Here is a 20,573-nt window from a genome sequence, read left to right as displayed (position 1 = left end):
TCTTAAGTTGGCTTTTCAGAAAGTTTCTGTACAAACACGCAAAAGAATCAAACGAGGAAGTGGTCGACACAAGCATTGTGACTCGATTTGAACACTGAAATAGCTGGCCAAGAAGACATTCAAGGAAAGAGGAGTAGCAGAATGAGTCTTGGATATAGTGGTTGATGGTTACAGGAAGCTGGCTCACGATCTGTTGATTTCGCAATCAGATTACCGAAAACGTGAATTTACTAGGGAGCTGCCCAGGTCAGAAAGAGTGATACAGACTGCATGGCTTGAAAGAGGAGTTGGGCTGGTGCGGCACTGCTCAAAGACAGCATCAAAGTGCTGGCAGCTGAGTAAGAAGACATGTTCGAGGAGAGGGAGCAAAATACAAGACCTTGACGGAGTGGTCGTCCACATACATACAGAAGGAACAACAGAAATAGGAGCAAGGCTATCTGAACGTATACAACAACCCGAGGCTGCTGGCCTTGTTTCTTCTCCTCGAAAGACTCCTGCTAGTGCTGAGCGCACTTCCTGGCAACAGAGACGCTTGGACAGAGGACAACTGAAGCATGACACCCAATGCTATCACTGATTGAGCAAGCAAGGACGATAGATTCGCACAACGCTCGAGACACATGATAGATAGCCATTGATAGACCACATTCAGGATAACTCTGCCCCGGCTTAAGTATCGAAGACCAAAGAGGCAGGGATATCAGAAGATGCCCTCCATGAGTCTGATACAGGAGGAAAGTCGTGCGATGGTATCTCACAACGCTCATTCACATCATCTGGCTCGGACTCAGGTACCTTTACTTCCTCTAGGCTTCGCTTCAGATTATCGAAGTCCCATAACCTTTGACCATCAGACATAACCAACCCATACTGATTCGGACCTTCTTTAAATTCATAGGCGAACCCTCCAGAAAGGACACGAAGGGCGTCGGACGAATACAATGACTTGGCCTCATGAAATTCCCTAGGTCTTCTGCTACTCCCACCATACTCTGAGACGATCACCGGTATCCCTTTGCCTTCAAAGCGGTGTACGTCTTCTTGCCAATAGACGGATGACTCCTCTACCTGGTCAAATTTAACGAAAGAATAGAAGTCGATACTTGTGTCTTTGTTGCCCGCCGTGAAGTAATCGATCGAGTTCGTCGACTTTGCAGCAAAGTACTCGTCCGAAATGCCTACAGGAAGGATTCGTTGCCCATTCTTCTCATACTGTTGTTTCATATGGATCTTGACATCACGTACGACAGCTCGAATCACTTCCGCCGTTAGAGTGGTGTCAGGATTATTGATAACATGATCTGCTGCCACCACTCCAATGACATTGTCATATTTGGACGCACAGTCAACAGTCTCGAAATAGTGGTCAAGCAACTCCCTCGTGTACGATTCGCGTGGTCGTAGACGGTTGATACATTTGCCTGCACTCGGATGGGACAGTCCCAGGGTCACATAAATTCCAGCAGCTGCAAGCGCAGCGAAAGCGGCATCGTGCGCTAGCGAAGGAACAATTCTGTAGACATGGATGGCATTGATGCCGAGTTCTCGGAAGAGTGTAATATCATTGTGGATCTCGTCGATATGGTCATCAAGAAGAGGGTCGAAGTCTTCAGGGTTTAAGGAGCCGAACCTGCTGCCTCTGTATGGTTGATACACGACTCCGCGAATCACAAAGCGCTTGCCGTCTTTCACGAAGTGATTGCCTCTGATAGTGATAGGCATGATTGCGGAGGAGATTCTCGTATAGACAGAACTGTGTCATTAGATGGCATTGTCTTGGATACCACTACCTCCGTAAGGCTTGACTGCTGCCTGCACATCTGGCGGAGGCGTACATTCGTCCTCTGCTCATATCAGGACATTTCAGTCAAAGATGTCACTATCATGCACGTTGTGGCTATTCGTCTAAGTGATCATGGGTAAAGATTACTTACGCGTTAGCTTTGCGCAATAAACGCGCCTTGAAAGTGTGAATGTAGAACCTGAAGCATACAGTATTTTATATTGCCAGGCAAGCTAGGACGAGTGGTCAAAGATGGGTTTCTAGATAAACCCGAATTTATCTATCTGTGGCGCACCACGTTCCGTGTGGCTGAACGTCTACTCCATTCAAATTATTTCCGTCGCAGACCTTTGCTACACTCTTCAGCGCATCTGCTCAGCATGGCCGATGTAGCGAAAGCTCTTTCGGAGCAGACGCGCTCCCTATTCGGTAGCGACTATGGTCAAGCAAGCGCCGATCCAGGTCTGATCGCGCTCTCCTACAAGCGCAAAGCCGAATACGATGCCGTCAAAGAACTTCCTCGGGCCTTAGCAGAAAAGCAAGCGCAAGCAGCGACGTCGCGAGGCCCCAAGAGACCCAAAGTCCAGAATGGAAGGAGCACAGCGCTGGTCAGGATCAATAACGACAAACCACGGACGAACGGCACAAGTGCAGGAGGAAGCACAACTACCACATCGACCAGTCTAGTCCGACGACCAAATATGCTACAAGCGCGACCAGAATGGCACGCTCCTTGGAAGTTAATGCGTGTAATCTCAGGACACCTTGGCTGGGTACGATGTCTGGCAGTCGATCCAGACAACCAATACTTTGTTTCGGGTGCAGGCGATCGGACGATTAAGATCTGGGATCTAGCAACAGGAAACTTACGCCTCACACTTACTGGGCACATTTCTACAGTCCGAGGCCTAGCCATATCTCCACGACACCCATACCTATTCTCCTGCGGCGAGGACAAGAAAGTAAAATGCTGGGATTTGGAAGCCAACAAAGTAATAAGAGACTACCATGGCCACTTATCAGGCGTGTATACATTAAGCCTGCATCCTACCTTAGACGTGCTTGTCACCGGTGGTCGAGACGGCGTTGCTCGCGTGTGGGATATGCGTACCCGTGCGAACATTCACGTTCTCAGCGGACACAAGCAGACGGTCACTGACGTAAAATGCCAGGAAGCCGATCCACAGGTCATAACATCCAGTCTGGACAAGACAGTACGTCTGTGGGATCTTGCAGCAGGAAAGACTATGGGTGTACTGACACATCACAAGAAGGGTGTGCGAGCACTTGCGCTTCATCCCAATGAATTCACGTTCGCTTCTGCATCAACACAGACCATCAAGCAGTGGAAGTGTCCTGAAGGAGCACTCATGCAGAATTTCGATGGACATAATAGTGTCATTAATACGCTTGCGGTAAACGAAGACAATGTGCTGTTCTCAGGTGGCGATGACGGAACAATGTGTTTCTGGGACTGGAAGACTGGACACAAGTTCCAGAGTAATGATTCAATCGCTCAGCCAGGCAGTCTGGATGCTGAAGCCGGCATTATGAGCAGTACTTTTGATCGAACTGGGTTGAGACTGATTACTGGTGAGGCAGATAAAACAATCAAGATCTGGCGGCCAGATCCACAAGCTACCCCGGAGACTCACCCCTTGGACTGGCAGCCAACTTTGAGTCGTGTGAAGTACTGAGTCCTGATGTGCCGTGCATGCCCGGCACATATGGCCTCGAACTTGTTGAGGGCAAACGTCGCTTGGCTCTCACGATGTGCACCAGCACAACAATCGTCCCTGGCTCCGAGGTTAAGAAACCACGGCAAGGCTTACAAAGCTGAATCCGACGTACAAACAGATGAACACTGGTCTAGTTCACAATCGATCTTCGGATACAAGTGCTCTCACACTGACCTCCAGTGATTTACCAGATTCCCCCACCCAGGACTGCCAGAGCAGGAGGTAACAGTGCTGTCTGCTTCGCCAAAGGTGAATATTAAGGACACCCAGCAGATCATGCACTTTTGGAACATCACGACCAACCTTCGTGTATCTCACATTTGGAAAGAGCCGTTGTGGTGAGACGGCCTTGAGTCCCCGGAGGGACTTCGCTATTGTTGAGATGGACTGCCATTAATGGCGTCTCCCTGCTGTCATCCGACAGCACGCCTCTGCTAGGAATGCACCAATCGAAAATCTCGGAAGCGACAAGCTTGGAAGATTGTTCGAAAAGCTTGAACAGGCAGGCTCCCGTCCTACCACACTATTAAACTCGCTATGTCGATCTGCACTGTTTTTGAACTATACCCTGGAGCAATTGTAGGCGTGCACATGGTCATTCAGCAAGAAGGGTTGATACAGGTCATTGATGGTGGACGTTAAGGACAGTCACAGAGAGTGGAACGAGGAAGATGTAAAGTAAGCATGACTACGCTTAGTCCTGCTATACCAAGCTACCAATGCATACCAATCTCAACGACCTATTCGCTGCCAGGCGCTGACGCTTCCAAACCTCGTGTGACCCCATCTACAAAAGCTCCTGCCTCCTTTCTTGCCCTCGGCACATCGATACCACCTTGTCCGTAGACTCTTGCAATGGCGGCCTGCACCTCTTCATCCTGATAGACCTCTTCATCATCTCCTTCAACTTCCCTAACCTCAGTCCAGTATTCTTCCTCCCTCGCCTTCAGACCCCCATCCCTGACAACCGTATTGCGTGCAATATTCAAAGCCCGTAACTTTGCTTGCGTATTCTGCAAGGAAATCCCACTGTTCCGCACAAGATCTTGTGTTTGCACTTGCAACGACTCTAGGCTCGCACTGCTGTTGGGATTGGACAGGAAAGGAAAGAAGATAAAGCGATTTGTGCAGGTTGCCCAGATGTAGAATGCTATTCCTGCGTCGACAGCACAAAAGCTTAAAGGTCGTAGTGCGCGGAGCCAGACGTAGACGGATTGAGGCGGCTGAGTGCCTATTGCAAGGACGGCGGCTGGCATAAATGTAGCAGCGAGAATGATATATAGGTCCATCGCGAGGAGCACTAGAGCAGGGATGAGCAATTTAGTGCGGAAACGAGAGGTAATGTGGGAGGTCAGAGCGCCTGATGTGGCGAGTCCAAGAATTGTGAGGTGGATGAGGTGAGGTAGGAGGATTGTCGTTGGTAGCGCATAGAGGGTGTATGTGCTTGGACGAGAAAGATGGCAGAAAGGGCATGAAAGGAGAGCTGATGGTCCAACGGTCAAATAGATGTAGCGCGCTTCCTTGGTCAATAGGACATTACGGAGTGCCTCATCGGTAGCAGTCAATATGGTGCTCGGCCTCAACATGGCCAGTCGTGTGAAGAGGATATCAGCTGGTGCGCCAAAACGTGTGCTGGTCGCGCTGAAGATGTTCCAGACATCGCGTTCAGGGCCCCTTGGGTACGATTGAATCAAGAAGAACAGAATTGAGCAGAACAGTATGTTGAGACTTCGGTCAATTCGTGGTGGTAGAGATGTAGGTGGCGGGCGAGTTCGATATGCTGTCTTCAAGGCATTGTAGTAGCCGAGCGCTCGTGGGAGGCCGATTGTGAAGAGTAGCGGCCAAAAAGGCTTTATACTAGAACCCGACTTAGTCTTGTGTGAAACTGGATAGAAACAATGCTTACCTGTCCAGTAGTGTCATGGTGGACAAGTAGCAAGACTACTGCATATCGCGCCTCCGTTATCTCGAACCAGTTGACAGATATCAAGATGTAGCGGGACGAATGCCAAGGCCCGCCCTTGAAAGTACTGGTTGGCGGAAGTGACCCCTTATTCCGATACTTCGATATACTTGCTTTCTTCAAAATCAACCTCCGCTCTGCTCTGGTTGGTCAAGCACAAAATGCCGGTACGACGTTCTTGGCCTCGTACAAAGATCCACGACCTGTACGCGTTTGAGCAATTTGTAGTCTGTACTTCGACACGTTCTGGAATGACTCTGCTTCCGCCTCCTATGCGCTACAGAGCACAGCACTTCGAAAAACCCAGCAACAAGCTTTACTTTCATCAAATTTGCTCCAACAAGAGAATCCGATCGGCTAGCTTAGCTATCTTTCGAAAGGGCTGATACAATGTGGAAACCCTTCTCAACGCGACGCGTGTTCTGTGTCTTCCCAAAATTTCGCCGTGCTTTCAGTGAGTAGCGGAATGACGCGTCGCTCTGCTGTAGCTGTTGTTTCGACGGCATTCGAGGCTTTGATTCGCATGTCGGTACGTGGTATTGCGCACCTATGTACCGCTGGGACAAGACAAGCTTTACCGATGCTTGCTTGCCAACCCAGTCCTTAGTCAAGCCTTCGAAGTCGGAGCAACAACAATGCTTCGATGTGTGCACTATCATGTCTCTAAGTGAAGTCATGACAACGCAGTCCCCACAGGTGTGGTCGGCGCCTCATAGCATACGCTGCTTGCTTGCGTAATCCTTGTAAGTCAAGTTCAATATTAACACAATGTGCCAGCTCGTCTCGAATTAAGTCCTCCCTCTCGACAGCCTTCGGCTGCTAACTCTCAGATCGTCACTTCCTTTACTACAGTTCAGCATGAGACAGCATAGATGTGCAGCAATAGCTGCATTGGTGGCCTCAGCCAGTTCCGCGTCAATCTCTCGTCGTGCCACATCCCTTGCTGATGTTTGTACGGTGTCAAACGTGCAAGCTGTCCTGCCTTCGAACGGAACAATCCCCGGAATCAACACTATACCATTATTGGTGACGGCAAATGCAGTCTACAACTCTTCTTCGGGCTCAGCAGGTGGCGTGGGTATGGGCTCGGGCGGAGGTACCTCGACGAATTATCCTTACTGCAATGTCACTGTCACGTATACGCATCCAGGCAAGGACGACAACGTTGTCGTCAAGTACGCCTTTCCACAGCCTTCCGATTTCAAGAACCGCTTCTACGTAGCTGGTGGTGGAGGATATTCATTGTCTAGCACTGCAACAGGCGGTCTCCAGTACGGCGCAGTTGGAGGAGCTACCAGTGCAGGCTATGACGCGTTCGACAACAGTTACGACGATGTGGTTCTGACTGGAAATGGCTCTATCAACTGGGATGCTACTTACATGTTCGGGTATCAGGCACTCGGTGAGATGACTGTTCTCGGTAAAGCCTTGACCAGCAGTTTCTACGCTTTGGTCAGCAGCGCCAAGGTCTACACGTATTACGAAGGTTGTTCAGATGGCGGACGTGAAGGTATGAGCCAAGTTCAACGATGGGGAGAAGAGTACGATGGTGTTATTGCTGGTGCACCTGCCTTCCGCTACGCTCAGCAGCAAGTCAACCATGTCTTTTCCTCCATGGTTGAGCAAACTCTGGACTACTACCCACCGCCGTGTGCATTGGCAAAGATCGTCAACGCGACAATTGCAGCTTGTGATCCTCTCGATGGAAGAACAGATGGTGTCGTATCTCGAACAGATTTGTGCATGCTCAACTTCAATCTGAGCTCAATCATTGGCGAGTCATACTATTGTGCGGCACAGGAGAGTACTTCCCTTGAGTTTGGATTCAGTAGTGGTGGTCCTCCTACCAAGCGTCAGGTAGGAGGAGCACAAGGCAGCACGAGTAGTTATCAGCCAGCACAGAATGGTACTGTAACTACCGAGGACATTGCTGTGGCTCAAGCTATTTATGATGGCCTTCACAATTCTGAAGGTCAACGGGCGTACCTTTCCTGGCAGATTGCCTCGGAGTTCAGCGATGCTGGCACCACATGGAATAACGCTACTAAGTCATGGGAGCTCAGTATACCCTCTACTGGCGGAGAATTCGTCACCAAGTTCGTCCAGCTGGTCAATGCTACCAATCTATCGAACCTCGACAATGTCACCTATGACACATTAGTCGGATGGATGGAAATCGCTTACGACAGGTATCTTGACAGTTTGCAGACTACGATTCCAGATTTGACGACCTTCCAATCCTCCGGAGGAAAACTCCTTCATTACCATGGCGAGTCCGATCCTAGCGTTCCTGCTGCATCATCTGTGCATTACTGGCAATCAGTCCAATCGATCATGTACAGCAACATGTCGTCCAATGCCAGTCTTGAAGCTCTCCAAAACTGGTATCAGCTCTATTTGGTCCCAGGTGCCGCTCATTGCGGTGCCAATTCGCTACAGCCAGGACCATACCCACAAGATAATATGAACACCATGATCGACTGGGTTGAGAATGGCGTGAAACCAAGCCGCTTGAATGCAACTGTATCTTCCGGCGCAAATGCAGGAGAAACTCAAATGTTGTGCCAATGGCCGACTCGTCCTTTGTGGCAAAATAACAGCACGGATTTCGATTGTGTCACTGACGAGGCGTCTATCGATGCATGGACGTACACCTTCCCTGCATTCAAAGTGCCAATATACTGAGTAATTTGATGAGTGAATAGAGGATTATTTCGGAGAATTGGGGTTGTTTGGAGTTATCGGTGGCTTGACAGCATTCAAGACTCGAGATACTGGGACGGCAGACAAATGTGAGACGGTGCAGGGACATAAGACTAGAAGATCATCAAACAAGGCGATGCATTGATAGACGTCGGCCGTCAGGGTATTAAGTTGCCTTTCGGGGTCGTTTACTAAATACTCTTCTTTGCCCAACGCATTTGTGAATGAGTACGTAACGATTTGCCTACTGAGTGTTATCGTTCACTGTTTCCTCGCCTGACACCGTTGAAAGATGTTCCACTTGAGTCCTAGTATAGGTCTCCATGTGTAGTCATCATTGTCTACACTGGTGATTGTGAATAGGTTGTCAGAGCTTCTAGCCACACACGCACTGTACATGTCGGGAAGGCGCAGTCACGTGTAAATGATTCACATTTCAGGCAAACTACTGTATATAACCCGAAACCTGACTTCCTCCACCTCGCCCTTACTCTCGTCCTTAAGGAAGACAGCAGCTAGCGCTAGTCACGCCACAGCCTCTCGACCTACCACCCAGACTCAGAGAACTTTGAACCCTCTCACGAATTCAATATGACACGAGGCAACCAGCGAGACAAAGCCCGTGAAAAAGCGCAGAAAGAAAAATCAGGCGAGGTAAGTGAGCAGCAATAACACCAGGACAACACTACCTGCCGAATCAAGCACGACCGCGACATCCCAAAAAACGTATCGGGCTGATGAGAAATTGGTAAACAGAAAAAGAAGAACACACAATCCGGCTCGGAGCAACAGCGCTCAAAGGAGCAAGCGGCTGCTATCATGCGTGAGAAACAGGCAAAAGGTGAGTATGAAGATGTTATGCTGATAGCGCCACCTTTCCGACAATGACGGGTTTACTGATACATGCATTCTAGCTGAGGCGAAGAAAGCAGAGGGTGCGGCTGGTGGTGGAGCGAAGAAGTGAGGGCTTTCATCTGTCCTGCCTTGGATACCAACAAACACCATGCCTTCGAAGCCGTCCTAAGCAGCGAGCTGCATACATGGACTATTCCCCTCCTACGGCCTTGGTCAGCGAAAGGTGTAACCACGCATTTTGGAAGGAGCACGAGAGGAAGATTTTACGAGATATACACTGTTCAGCGGAGGCGTCTGTTTAGGAGTACGAATGACAACCAAAGATAGATCTTGGCCCGCGTTCTATCACTGGATCAGAAACCTCCCATACGCACCATTCCCCTCTGGTTCTGCAATCGAGTCCTGCTGAAAACGACTGTTGAAATATTGGCTGGCTGCCCACGTTGTGAGCCTCTATGCTGGCCGCTTTTCAGTGTGATTTCATGACTCAGTGCCTCCGAACTCTTAGACTACTATTAAGTCGTTATAGATGTCTACCCTAGACACTTCTTGCGGCGTTAGTTTGCATGTAGCATTATCCTCGTGTGACTAGGAAATACATGACGCAAACCTCTTTTAGCTCACCATAACAAATTTTGCAATTTCCACAATCAGCATCAAACCTAAGAAGGCAGGAACGATCTTTGGTCACTCTTCAGAAAAGGTGTCGTGATTAAGAAGCTAGCTACCCTATCGCTTCGAACACTGCTAAAAGTATCTATCTTACGAGAAAAACAAATTCTTCTTTCTCGGTGTCCCTGCCTCAGCTGGCTGAACATTCTCAAAATTCGTCGGCTTCCTGGCGTCTGCTGCGGGACTAGAGGTCAAATCTATGGGTGCTTCTTTTGCCTCTGCAGCCACTTTTTGCTTGGAAGGAGTTATGGGTTCGTCCTTGTCATATGGCAGGACTGGGCGTTCTTGATCGTCAATTTCATCAGGAGGCTGTGGAATTTCTTTGTGTGCTGAGATTTCTGCTGCGATTGAGACGCCTGGGGCGGCGTTGTCTTCCACGACGCCAGTAGGTATGTCGGATGCCTGCATGGTGTGGTCGCTGTCATCTGAAGTGTCGTCCATCCTTGTATCTTCGTTTGGTTCATGTCCCTCAGAATCATCAGAATTTGCTACCGTAGTCATCTTCGCCTGCCTCTTCTCCTTGGCTTTTTGGATAAGATCAGCAAACTCATCTTTCTGAGCTTTCGCCCAGCCAGGCCTGTCAAAATCTTTGACCATAACTCCTCCATTCGAACCATCCTTGCCTCTTTCTATTTGTCTCCCAAGAGTTCGTTCCCACGTATCAAGATCCTTGAGCAGCTCCTTCTTCGATCGTGGCCGCACTGAATCACAATTCGCGTTCCATAAGTTGACCCACTCGATATGTCGTTTACGCATAAGCTCTTTGTTGCCCAGCGCAGATATACCGAGCTCTTTCAGCTTCTTTCTGAGTGAGCTTTCTGTGTAAAGCGCATAATTTATGCTTGGTAGACGATCTTTCTGCGACGTAGTCGCGGGAGACTTGGTCCGTTGGGCGAATGCGAGCGACGAACTTGCACCATTTGTTGTGGTAGCATTCTGTGTGGTTGGTTCAGGTACAGGGCTTGAAGCGAGGCCCTGGATGCAGCGATCGAGGTGAGCATTTATGTTTGCTTCTTTCATGCGTCTAGTGCAGCACGGACATGCTACTAGACCGTCATCAGGTTCTTTTCCATTTTGCTCAAGTGGTGACTGTGTTTGCTTCCTTTGTGGCGAATGTTCTTGGTATACACTACCCTCATGTTCGCTGTCCTCCACCTCTTGATATGTAGATGCTGGCTCCTGCCCAGCCTGCGAACCAGAAGCTGCGATCCGCTTACTTTGACTTCTCGTGCTGCGTCTTTCCGTCTGGTTAGTCGCGGACTCAATCTTCCGCCTTTTCCTGGGTCTGCTTGGCTCCTGCTCTTCAGTAATTGGTGCGACAGGCTTCTGCGCAAAAGCCAGCATAGAATCTCGTGCCGCTATGAAATGCGCTACCAACTCTTCGACCGTCCAATTCCTGCGCAATTTTATTTCTTGATCTGACTCCCTGCATGCTGGGCAACGGCCCTCTTGCGACAAACATCGTCGTATGCATAGACTGCAAAATGTGTGTGAACAGCTAGTGATCATTGGTGTGGTAAAGAAGTCCTTGCACACCTGGCATCGAAGGCCAGATTCAAAGGGTGCGAGACCTGCAAGTGGCGTGCCCAACCAGTCTGTACTGTCTGCCACATCATCGAGGATTTGCATAGTTTGGATAGAATGGAGGGCGACAATCTATCTGGCGTACCGAATGATATTGTAACGGATTGACAAAGACTCGATGCTGAATGAGGTCACGCGAGGAAGTCGCGTTCAGCGCGTTTGTGATTACTACTAGTGTAGTGAATTGTGAACATTGACCTAGAACAGAAAGAACGATACACTTTGTCGCAGCTACTTCCTAGGCTCTACCATGTCTCGGCCATACTGGTTTTCTGAATTCATGGCTCTTGGTCTCGCAGCATGAGTTCGTTCTGGCTCTCAACCTTTGTGCATAGTGACGAACGATGTCACAGGCGGATCCTTGGAAATGCAGAGAATTTGGAATAAACCCAATGGTCAACAAACGGAGAGATGAGGAGACCTCTTCATTATTGCTCGACCACGAGAGGGGCTACGGTAGAGGAACTCTGATTATGAGTACGTTCGAGATCCAGTTTATCGTCTTCGAAGCCTCACCAGCAAAGACGACTTGCCTTGTGCTTGTCTCTATGTCTATCTAAACTGCAGAGCCGTACAAAGACGGATGCCAAATTGGTTCTAATCATCTACTCGACGCGTTCTGATATCATGGTACACTTGGCACCGTTGCTCGAGACTTATCCATGAGTGCTCCATGCGCACGCTTTGTGCTCAGACCACTTGACGTCGTCACAGTGCGAAGTGCAGCAATCCATGTCATCGTCGCATCCCTCAAACGTCGCAATACAACCACGTTCGGCCTCATTCTCGTCTTCAGTCGAACGTGCCAATTGTGGGGGGCGCAGAGTTACTGTTTCACCAGTTGGGAAGGGAGAAGCTGAAACATTGGTGGTGCAGCGACCCAATGACTCCGTGCCGTCGTAACCACAATGACCTGTACAGCATTGGATGTTGGCGAAGCATTTTGAATCGACTGGCAGACACTCATTGTCAGGAACCGGGGTCTCAGGCAGAGGGAAGATAGGCAAGGTGAAAGAGCTCGATTCGGTCACAGTAGGAGTTGAGGATACTGTCGACTGAGCAGGTGGACCCGAGGAAGGTACTCGATTTCTGCCGATGCAAAATCTGTGACCGGCTGAATCGGTGGGGCCACAGGAGCCAGAACAACATTCTTTGTCTTCGTGGCATTCTGCAGCATTTTGAAAGCACTGAGGGGCTGCCAATGCGAACGGAAGCGATACTGCAGGAAGCGATTTGGACACACCAGGAGTGGAGGCCACTGCTGGGGCAGGATGAGTGATGATATGGTGATCATCGATCACTGCCTCTTGTTTATCGCAGTCATTGCCACCGCCGCATACATATCCCACAGTCCAGGCGTAGAGGCACTGGCACGAGCAGCAGTTCTTGGGCTGGTTGGGGTCGCATACAGCAAAAGGTGGATCGCACGTCTCACCATTGGTACGCAATGGTGCCTCAGCTGTGTAAGTGATGCTTACACGATCAGCTCCGACCACGGTAGTTGTCACGATGGTAGATTTATCCTTACGAGCCTTGACGTCTTCTCGGACTGTAAGAGCCGGTGATGCTGTGGGCCAGGTCCATTCGTATGTGGAAGAGTGTGAGTGGAAAGGATCAAGTGTGCTAGTAGTGCTGAACAGAGGTGGGCTGTATGCCGGAAAGCGTGAAGTATATGGTGAAGTGAAAGGTGAAGTCAAGGGATCGATTGTGATAGTGGTTGTGGGTGACCAGCTTATGAAGATCGTAGTTGCGGAGATCAAAGTTGTAGCTGGGATGGTAGATGATTCAGCAACATCAACCTCTTTACTGCTGAGAGAGATGGCCTCGGGAGCTGCAGTTGTGGTAGGATCAACAGCCAACGGCTCTTGCCAATGACAGTCATTGCCGCCTCCACAAATGTACCCAATGAACAAAGCATACAGGCACTGGCATGAGCAGCAGTTCTTTGGCTGCTTGGGATCACAAGTAGCACCAGATTCATCGCAAGCGGCATCCTCTCGTGCAGAAGGAGTGCCTCTATCCCACAGCGTCATGTCGGATGTTGGAAGAGGTTTGGCGAGCGAGACAACTGTTGTTGTGTATGTCAGAAATAATAGCTGAAGAGAAGCTTGCTTTGCTTACCCGACAGCACAGCGCCAATAAGGGCGAAGGTGAAGGCCTTCATCTTGGCGTTGATGATCCGTTGAACCAAGTCAACTTGCTGGCTTGGTCTGCAGTCTATAAACTTCTATCGATCTGAACAAAAAGGTCTATCTTGAAGGAGGTGATTGAGGGGAGTGGGTGGTAGGAAGCCACGAGGGACAGGCCGAGAGAAACGGCAATCTATATATTCCTGCCTGTGTTTGCTGCAGAGTGACTAAGTGGGTCCTGCTCGAGTGAAGGTCGAAAGATGTTGACATTTTGATCGCTTTACTAACCAACGTGACCGAATTCATTGGCCTCCGATCATTGGCACTCTTAACTCAGTTCCGCATGGCAGTCAACAACTCTAACGGCCTTGCCAATTGGCCACTTCTGTTGGCCCTCACTGATCTGCTACGGAATTCAGCTGATCACATCGTTGGACTCACTCACCAGTGAACACACTGAGATTCTTCAACTCTTAACACCGACAAGCACATGGCTTCGACTATCCACTCTACCGTCGTAATGACGACCATACATGATCTGCCAGTGGAGGTCTTACGCATCGTCTTCGAGCAGCTATTCGATCCCATTCTTGAGCCATACGTTCGTGGTTTTAGACACGTAATCCGAGTCTGCAAAGCTTGGAAGCAGGTCGTTACTGGTATGCGGTTCATGGATTTCAGTCCATGGGACAATGTGCCTTTCTTCTGGGGCTTCGATTCAGCTCGCGGTCATTTTACTCGAAGAGAGATTTCAAATCTTCTCCAGTCCGACAACCACATGATCGTGGTGCACACAGATGCTCCTTGCCCTGAATTGAAAGCAAACGGACAAACAGAAGAGATGAGGAAAGGCGAGATGCAAGAGGTGAACGGCTGATTTCGCTCACGAACAGGACTGCTCCGACACGATCTGCTCATACACCGACATGGCAAAGGAGAGCCAAGTCTAGAATGGGACACAACTTGTCAAGGCCACCACTTCTTTCACAATGACTTGAAAGAGTGAGTAGAGCCGCAACAAAGGTGAGCAGCTTCTCCGACTAGAAAAACAATGATGTTCTTTGTGAATACCACTTCGTCTTGCCTGTACCTTCGTGCCTGCTGTGTGTTGTAGAGCCCTGCACTATACAGTCGCTGCACACAAGAACCTCGAAATGACTCAATACAAATACTTGAAGCTCTTCAAGCTTAATAAAACATCTTAACAAGCGACTCTATTGGTTAGTCACTACCAATTGGAGTCACGAGGGTGCGGGTGCGGGGGCCATGTAGAGGAGAGGCAGGAGATGAAAAAGTACAATATGGCACAGGATATTTTATCGCTGTTCTATCCTGATACCTGAGTGGTAGCTATCAGCCGTTCCACAAATTTCTAGACGATGCAACCAATATCTATGTCCTTTCAAAGACAACTCAGCTGTGAGCTCAACCACTATATACTCCTTTTTGAACTGCTGCTGGAAAGTCGGATGGAGTATACCAGAAAACAACTGACCTGGCAAAGGCATTTCTCAAACGAGGAGCAGCAAGATGACCATAATCCCGTCAGATTGCGGTTCCAGTGCCTTGGCGACAAGACTTATGTTTGTGCCCATCCGAATCCCATCAAACCTCTGTCATGACAACATCTTCATAACTCTGCCAATTTGTTGTCTACCCTAAGCTTCAGCAGCTCCGCCATCAAGCGCTTTCTTGCCAGAGACTTCATAGTTTCCTTATTCTCGTATGCTTCAATTGCTCGGAGTATCAGGTCTTCGTCAATGCTTGACCCATGGCCGATCCTGCTCTCAATCATTCTCGAAGCTGCTTGTAGGTCCACAGACATATCTCGAAGAACCTCGTGCTCGAGTCGAGCTAGATCTGTATCCTGGGTATCGTTCTGAGATAACAGCGTCGTGTACGTGGTGGTGCGGGACTGTAATGTTGAGATCACCTTCTTGAGCTTTGCATCTCCTGGACTTGTAGCAAGGTTACTAGGATTTTCGAGCCGCATTGGGGCGTAGATAGTGTGGGTTGTCAGATGAGCAGGGCGCTCTGTTGTTGTTGTCGAGTCTGTCTGTCCTTCAACTAGTTCGCGAGGAGCTGACTGTGAGTCTTGACGTCTGTACTGTTGGAAGAATCGAGAGACGTGGTCGCCTTCGATTGGCGAATATACCACAGGGGTACTGGAAGCAGGACGCTTACTATGCAGGAAAGAGGCGCCAAAGTTGTTGTTGTTGTTGGCGGCAGAAACGGATTCGCATGAGCCACTCCGTTGCGGAGCTTCTGAAGCGTGGTCAGTCTTTGAGAGGGGAGACTCCTGGTCGTTCGCAGGACGTTGCTCGTTTTGAGAGGGTTGAGATTCTTGGCCTTGGTCGAACACTAACAGAGTTGGGGAGTTCAAGATCTCAACGTCACTGTCATTTTCCTCGTGAACAAGAAGTTCTGTTTGAAGGTCTTTTTCGCGAAGCTCTGACTGTATTGAGAGCCGGATCGAGGGTGCTGTAGGAGTAGGGTGAGAGTGCTCTGGACTTGAGACTGAGGTTTCCATCCTGAGCGATTTGTTTCAGCGTAGGATAATGAGACGTGAAAATGTGAGACTCCTAGATGTTGGATTCCTGGAAGGACTTGATAACACACGGCATAGTGGCTTGTGGTTTTGAGTGGTGAACACTTGCAAAACCAGTAATTACTTCGCCTTGTTCGCGTCTTTTCTCCGCTACTGCCAAACGCGAGCACTATCACTTACTAGAAACCTCAGACTTACATGATGTACAGTACAAGAGAAAGAAGCATTAAGTAACGAACGATACACGCGAAAGGGGTGTCATAATTTCCTCTGGGACGGAAACTCCTAACCTTGTTGAGATGTATGTGCAGGCAAAGAACTCACTCACAGTTGTTGTAAGCCAGAGCAAGAGAAGTTGAACGAAACAACGAGAAGATGCTTGTCATGGAATCATCTCGTTGAAAGCCATTGTTGTAAACTCTGTACCACGGCTAGACACCTAATCATCATGAGTCACCCTATCGTAGTCTCGCGACTTACTCCTGGCGGCCTGCAGCAGACCCCCGCATCATGCGATGAGCGACGTCTCTTTTTCTCTCCCCTTCCATATAGATACCTTCGACAAAGGCACGTAATCCCTTTGGTGTAGCTGTAGCGAGTAGATCGCTGGTTGTAAGTCCTGGTAGTATGGTTGCGACTGCTTCAGAATCACGATTTGTTCTGGATAAGAGAAACATTTGATTTTGGTTTCAGAAGGACTAGAAGAACAGGTATGCGATCAAGAAACTCGCCAGACATAGAAGGGCCACAATCTGTAGAGGAACACCAGTATTCTGAGCCTGTTGTACGACCTGCTGGACCTTCTCTTGTGTTTCTGCGATCTTGCGCTGTCTGATTTGCGGATCTGCGAGCTGGTTCGTCAATTCTGTGATTTGTGCTCGAGCGCTCGCAAGTTGTGCGTTTACGTCATCCTGGGATCTTGGTATAGCGTTGGATACCGACGCGGCGGCAGATGAAGCGGTGTTGCTGGTTGTTTCGGCGGCCGCAGTGACCGCACGATTTACGCTGGTTGTGCCAGACGTGCTCTTAACGTCGCTGGCGGGGCCAGGAGAACCGTAACTCGATGCAGCATAAGCTGGTGGCTGTTCTTCGCTCGTCGAGGCGAGGCCACCGTTAACATGTGGAGCGTCATAGCCGCTGCCTGCCTGCAGGAATTGCACACGAATCTTCTTCTCCTGTATTGAGCCTTTAGCGGTCCTCTCGATGTTTGACCAAAGGGCTGCGACGTTGTTCTCGTCAGTCTCGTCGACCTGAACGGACTGAACGAGAAATTTGTCGCGGCAGCGTGCGTCGAGTGGAGGATCCTCTTTCATGGCTTGTAGCAGCACTAGCAGCTATTAGTGGGGTGGATGGGGTGCTCCGCCAAATATCATACCTTGCACCTCGACGGCATCATGAGGTCTCACCAAGCCACTGTTTGGTCGCACACAATATCTGGTCCTTGTTAGCTTTAAACTTCAGAGCTTGGACCGTGTCTCGTACTGTTTGGGAGCGGTTGTCTTGACCTAGAAAGATGTCAGTCCCTCTGAAGCTTGATCTCGCATATCGCGCGCGCGCGAGCGTACCTTGAACGCAACAGGAGTAGAGTTGTTGTTCGTAATCCTTAGGACTTGACTAACTTCATGGTTGAATGGCCCTACACAGTTTTGTGAGCACTACTATCATGGTGCGCTCTCAAATGAATGCATACTTCTGAAGCCGAGCTCTTCGGGGACCAAATCGACCGACATAGTGATAGAGGAACGATAGAGGAGTGGTGGGAAATGGGCTTCTGGCTTTGAAGGGCGGGTGTAGGTTGGAAGAATATGTATAGATTTGGTCTTGCGACAGAAGATCTGAAGTTGGGTAAATCGATCAGGGTGAGGGCCAACAATGATGGCATCCAAACAACCGCCTTGCCAGATCGAATGGCTGGGTTTGAAGTGGTGCAGCCAAGAACTTGAAGTCCTTTGGGTATGACGCTGCTCCTCGGGTCATCCAAGAAGCCAACCAACGCCATATCCCGGTCAAATTGCGTCAATCGACGCGCCTGTTTCGCCCGCACCACGTCCGTGTCTATAGTAATTGCAGCAAGTGACATTATTCACCACTAACAATTGACTGACCATTGTTTCAAGGCAGAACAAAAACAACCAGGCCTTCGACCACTTTTCTGAATTCTATTCACGCAAATTCAATTGCGTATTACCACCTCTGTTCATCTCATCACGACTCTCCATAAAACATCCTCCGTTACTGCTGACCACGAGGATTCGTCACTATGTCGACCAGCGACTTAGACCAGTTGGTGGATATGGGCTTTGACAAAGAGAAGGCCGAGCTCGCAGTAAAGAAGACGGGAGATCTATCTGGTGCCATCGATTGGCTGGACAAGAACGCAGACAAATCAATCGACGATATCAAGGCAGAAGATGCTCAGGCGGCTGAAGACAAGTCAGCTGAAGATGCCGCTCAAGCCCAGTCTTTAGTCTGCAACGACTGCGGAAAGCAGATGAGAGGGGTGGCCGAGGCAGAGTTCCACGCAACAAAGTCGGGGCATGAGAACTTCTCAGAATCAACCGAGCAGATCAAACCATTGACTGAAGAAGAGAAGAAACAGAAGTTGCAGGACTTACGCGAGAAACTTGCTGCTAAGCGATCTATTCAGTCTGAGCAGGACAAGATCGACGCCAAGAGGAACGAGCAGATTAGTAGGAAGAAGACGAAAGAGAGCGAAGATATCAAGGAACAGCTTAAGGCAAAGGAACAAATTAAAGAGGCCGAGAAAAAGCGAAAGGAGAAACAGGACGACATTGATGCCAAGAAGAGGATACAGGCCAGAATTGCCGCCGACAAGGAGGAGCGTCGCCTGAAAACCGAGCGTGAGAAAGCTGAACGTGCTGGTCGCGCACCTCCTCCTATGCCCGCAGGTAAGTTTTGAGACAAGACTAGTGTAGACAGAGAACTGACGTTTGTAGTTACCGGTCCTACGAGTTCTGGTCCCACCACATCCAAACCAGCTTCAGCATATACCGAGACACGAATCCGCTTCCAGACACCTACAGGCAACGTCATGAAAACCTTTCCAGTTGACACCACGCTCTTCGAGGTCGCCTCAGCTGTGGCTGATGAAACTGGCCAAGATGTCGAAAGTTTTACCCAGACCTTTCCCAAGAAGACATTCGACAAGGAATACTTCAATGAGACATTGAAGGATCTGAAGCTGGTCCCGAGCGCAAGCTTGGTTGTCAAGTAGGTCCTCCACTTCAAGACTTCATTGTGTCCAATCTGCGTTTAGCAGCTTTGATGCGTCACGAGAAATATGATCGTTATGAGAAACGAGAGCATGGCACTGACGGCACTGTACACAAGACCATACCCTTTGCCTTGGTAGACCTAAGCCAACAACTATTTTGCCAAGGCTCAAGCATGCAAGCAAGGAGAGTCTTGCGCCCAATCACAATAACTCTAGCTTGAGAGACTCAATCGAATGCAGTACGTTCTATTCTGGCTCCTGCTGGTCCTTGAGCTTCAGCAAATGCAAAGGCATATTTCAGTTCATACTGGTCGCTCTTACGTCTCCTTCTGTTCTCTGTTTTGGAAATGCTGCTGATCATGTCCTTACAAAATTCTCACGTGCTAACGCGATTCATCTTTCTGCAACCGTCATTGGTTGATCAATACAAGCAAGGCCGACCACTTACACACACCTTGACAATATGTATACTATGATAACCTAGAAGTGTGACAGTCCGAGAATGGCGGGTTCGGAGCTAGTTGTGGCTCTCGTAGCCTTACTCGTGTCTCTCGTGGCACTTTTGATTGCCGCGACACAACTTTTTGTAGACATCTTTGCAACAGCTGAAGGACGACGAAAAACAACTCCGACAGTTATGGGTCCTTTTGGGACCTTGACCGAGCAAAACAGACGATGGAAAGACTTACGCTTCGAGGTTCACTATATCTCGCCTCATCTGGTCTTGGTGCCATCACATCACCTGATGACCAGCAATTTCGCTGACAAACAAGCACAAATAAGGAAGTCCTCTTACACGAAGATCGAGAAGGATGATAAATTGAATTGTGACACGGTCTATAGTATTTACGATCACTCTATTGAAAAGTACCTCAAACTCACACATGATGATCCTCGGCAAGAAGGCTGGAAAGTTTTGCTCAATTCTCTAGTAAGAGATGTACCAGGGCGGGTTGCAGCAAGACCACTAAACGCTGAGCTAATTGGAGTACAATTACGCAAGAGAGCATGGGACGCATTCCCCGATGATCTTGGTAAAGCAATTGCCTCTACCACCTTGCATGATATTTTGGTAATAGCACGTCGGATGGGAGCTGGCTGGCAGTCATGTAACCCGAGTGGTGATGGTCTACGTTCCGAAGGTGGCGGCCATGCCTTCGTCTCAACCGACATCCGTGGCCTAGGTACTGCACTATCGTATCAGAGTGTCGGAGTTGCCAGGGACTTCATCAAGAGAAGGCCTGATCAGACCGATCCAAATGCCCGAAATTGGCAGACATCAAGGTCTTGGACCTCGGAAGCTGATAAGTTTATCTGGGGAGTTGCATCTGGAAATCCTGATTTTGCATTGAACGATTT

General features: G+C 49.3%; 9 protein-coding genes across 9 annotated transcripts; 4 read left to right on the top strand and 5 right to left on the bottom strand.

The window, feature by feature from the left end:
* Positions 1–672: 672 nt before the first annotated feature.
* LTR64_003336 (uncharacterized protein) lies at positions 673–1,725 on the bottom strand (the record flags this gene model as incomplete). Its single annotated transcript, XM_064897695.1, has 2 exons — positions 673–725; positions 762–1,725. 2 exons carry the CDS (start codon positions 1,723–1,725, stop codon positions 673–675), a joined length of 1,017 nt encoding a protein of 338 aa, XP_064756645.1.
* Positions 1,726–2,166: 441 nt separating this feature from the next.
* On the top strand, positions 2,167–3,483 carry PRP46 (pre-mRNA-splicing factor prp46; the record flags this gene model as incomplete). The annotated part of the gene is made up of 1 exon (XM_064897694.1): positions 2,167–3,483. One exon carries the CDS (start codon positions 2,167–2,169, stop codon positions 3,481–3,483), a length of 1,317 nt encoding a protein of 438 aa, XP_064756644.1.
* A 782-nt stretch (positions 3,484–4,265) lies between these two features.
* Positions 4,266–5,448, bottom strand: LTR64_003334 (uncharacterized protein; the record flags this gene model as incomplete). The annotated part of the gene is made up of 2 exons (XM_064897693.1): positions 4,266–5,382; positions 5,432–5,448. The coding sequence occupies 2 exons, from the start codon at positions 5,446–5,448 to the stop codon at positions 4,266–4,268; spliced, it is 1,134 nt and encodes a 377-aa protein (XP_064756643.1).
* Positions 5,449–6,346: 898 nt separating this feature from the next.
* Positions 6,347–8,173, top strand: LTR64_003333 (uncharacterized protein; the record flags this gene model as incomplete). The annotated part of the gene is made up of 1 exon (XM_064897692.1): positions 6,347–8,173. The coding sequence occupies one exon, from the start codon at positions 6,347–6,349 to the stop codon at positions 8,171–8,173; it is 1,827 nt and encodes a 608-aa protein (XP_064756642.1).
* A 609-nt stretch (positions 8,174–8,782) lies between these two features.
* Positions 8,783–9,155, top strand: LTR64_003332 (uncharacterized protein; the record flags this gene model as incomplete). Its single annotated transcript, XM_064897691.1, has 3 exons — positions 8,783–8,845; positions 8,948–9,032; positions 9,106–9,155. 3 exons carry the CDS (start codon positions 8,783–8,785, stop codon positions 9,153–9,155), a joined length of 198 nt encoding a protein of 65 aa, XP_064756641.1.
* A 653-nt stretch (positions 9,156–9,808) lies between these two features.
* On the bottom strand, positions 9,809–11,062 carry RAD18 (E3 ubiquitin-protein ligase rad18; the record flags this gene model as incomplete). The annotated part of the gene is made up of 1 exon (XM_064897690.1): positions 9,809–11,062. The coding sequence occupies one exon, from the start codon at positions 11,060–11,062 to the stop codon at positions 9,809–9,811; it is 1,254 nt and encodes a 417-aa protein (XP_064756640.1).
* Positions 11,063–15,061: 3,999 nt separating this feature from the next.
* LTR64_003330 (uncharacterized protein) lies at positions 15,062–15,961 on the bottom strand (the record flags this gene model as incomplete). Its single annotated transcript, XM_064897689.1, has 1 exon — positions 15,062–15,961. One exon carries the CDS (start codon positions 15,959–15,961, stop codon positions 15,062–15,064), a length of 900 nt encoding a protein of 299 aa, XP_064756639.1.
* A 716-nt stretch (positions 15,962–16,677) lies between these two features.
* SCS2 (phosphatidylinositol-binding protein scs2) lies at positions 16,678–17,709 on the bottom strand (the record flags this gene model as incomplete). Its single annotated transcript, XM_064897688.1, has 5 exons — positions 16,678–17,306; positions 17,355–17,413; positions 17,462–17,484; positions 17,545–17,615; positions 17,670–17,709. 5 exons carry the CDS (start codon positions 17,707–17,709, stop codon positions 16,678–16,680), a joined length of 822 nt encoding a protein of 273 aa, XP_064756638.1.
* A 530-nt stretch (positions 17,710–18,239) lies between these two features.
* LTR64_003328 (uncharacterized protein) lies at positions 18,240–19,214 on the top strand (the record flags this gene model as incomplete). The annotated part of the gene is made up of 2 exons (XM_064897687.1): positions 18,240–18,888; positions 18,937–19,214. The coding sequence occupies 2 exons, from the start codon at positions 18,240–18,242 to the stop codon at positions 19,212–19,214; spliced, it is 927 nt and encodes a 308-aa protein (XP_064756637.1).
* Between the last annotated feature and the right edge of the window lie 1,359 nt (positions 19,215–20,573).

Source organism: Lithohypha guttulata (genome assembly GCF_036872675.1).
Source record: "Lithohypha guttulata strain CCFEE 5908 chromosome Unknown scaffold_2, whole genome shotgun sequence".
NCBI lineage: Eukaryota > Fungi > Ascomycota > Eurotiomycetes > Chaetothyriales > Trichomeriaceae > Lithohypha > Lithohypha guttulata.
Note: the sequence above shows the minus strand (reverse complement) of the source record. Positions and strands in the feature narration are given on the sequence as shown.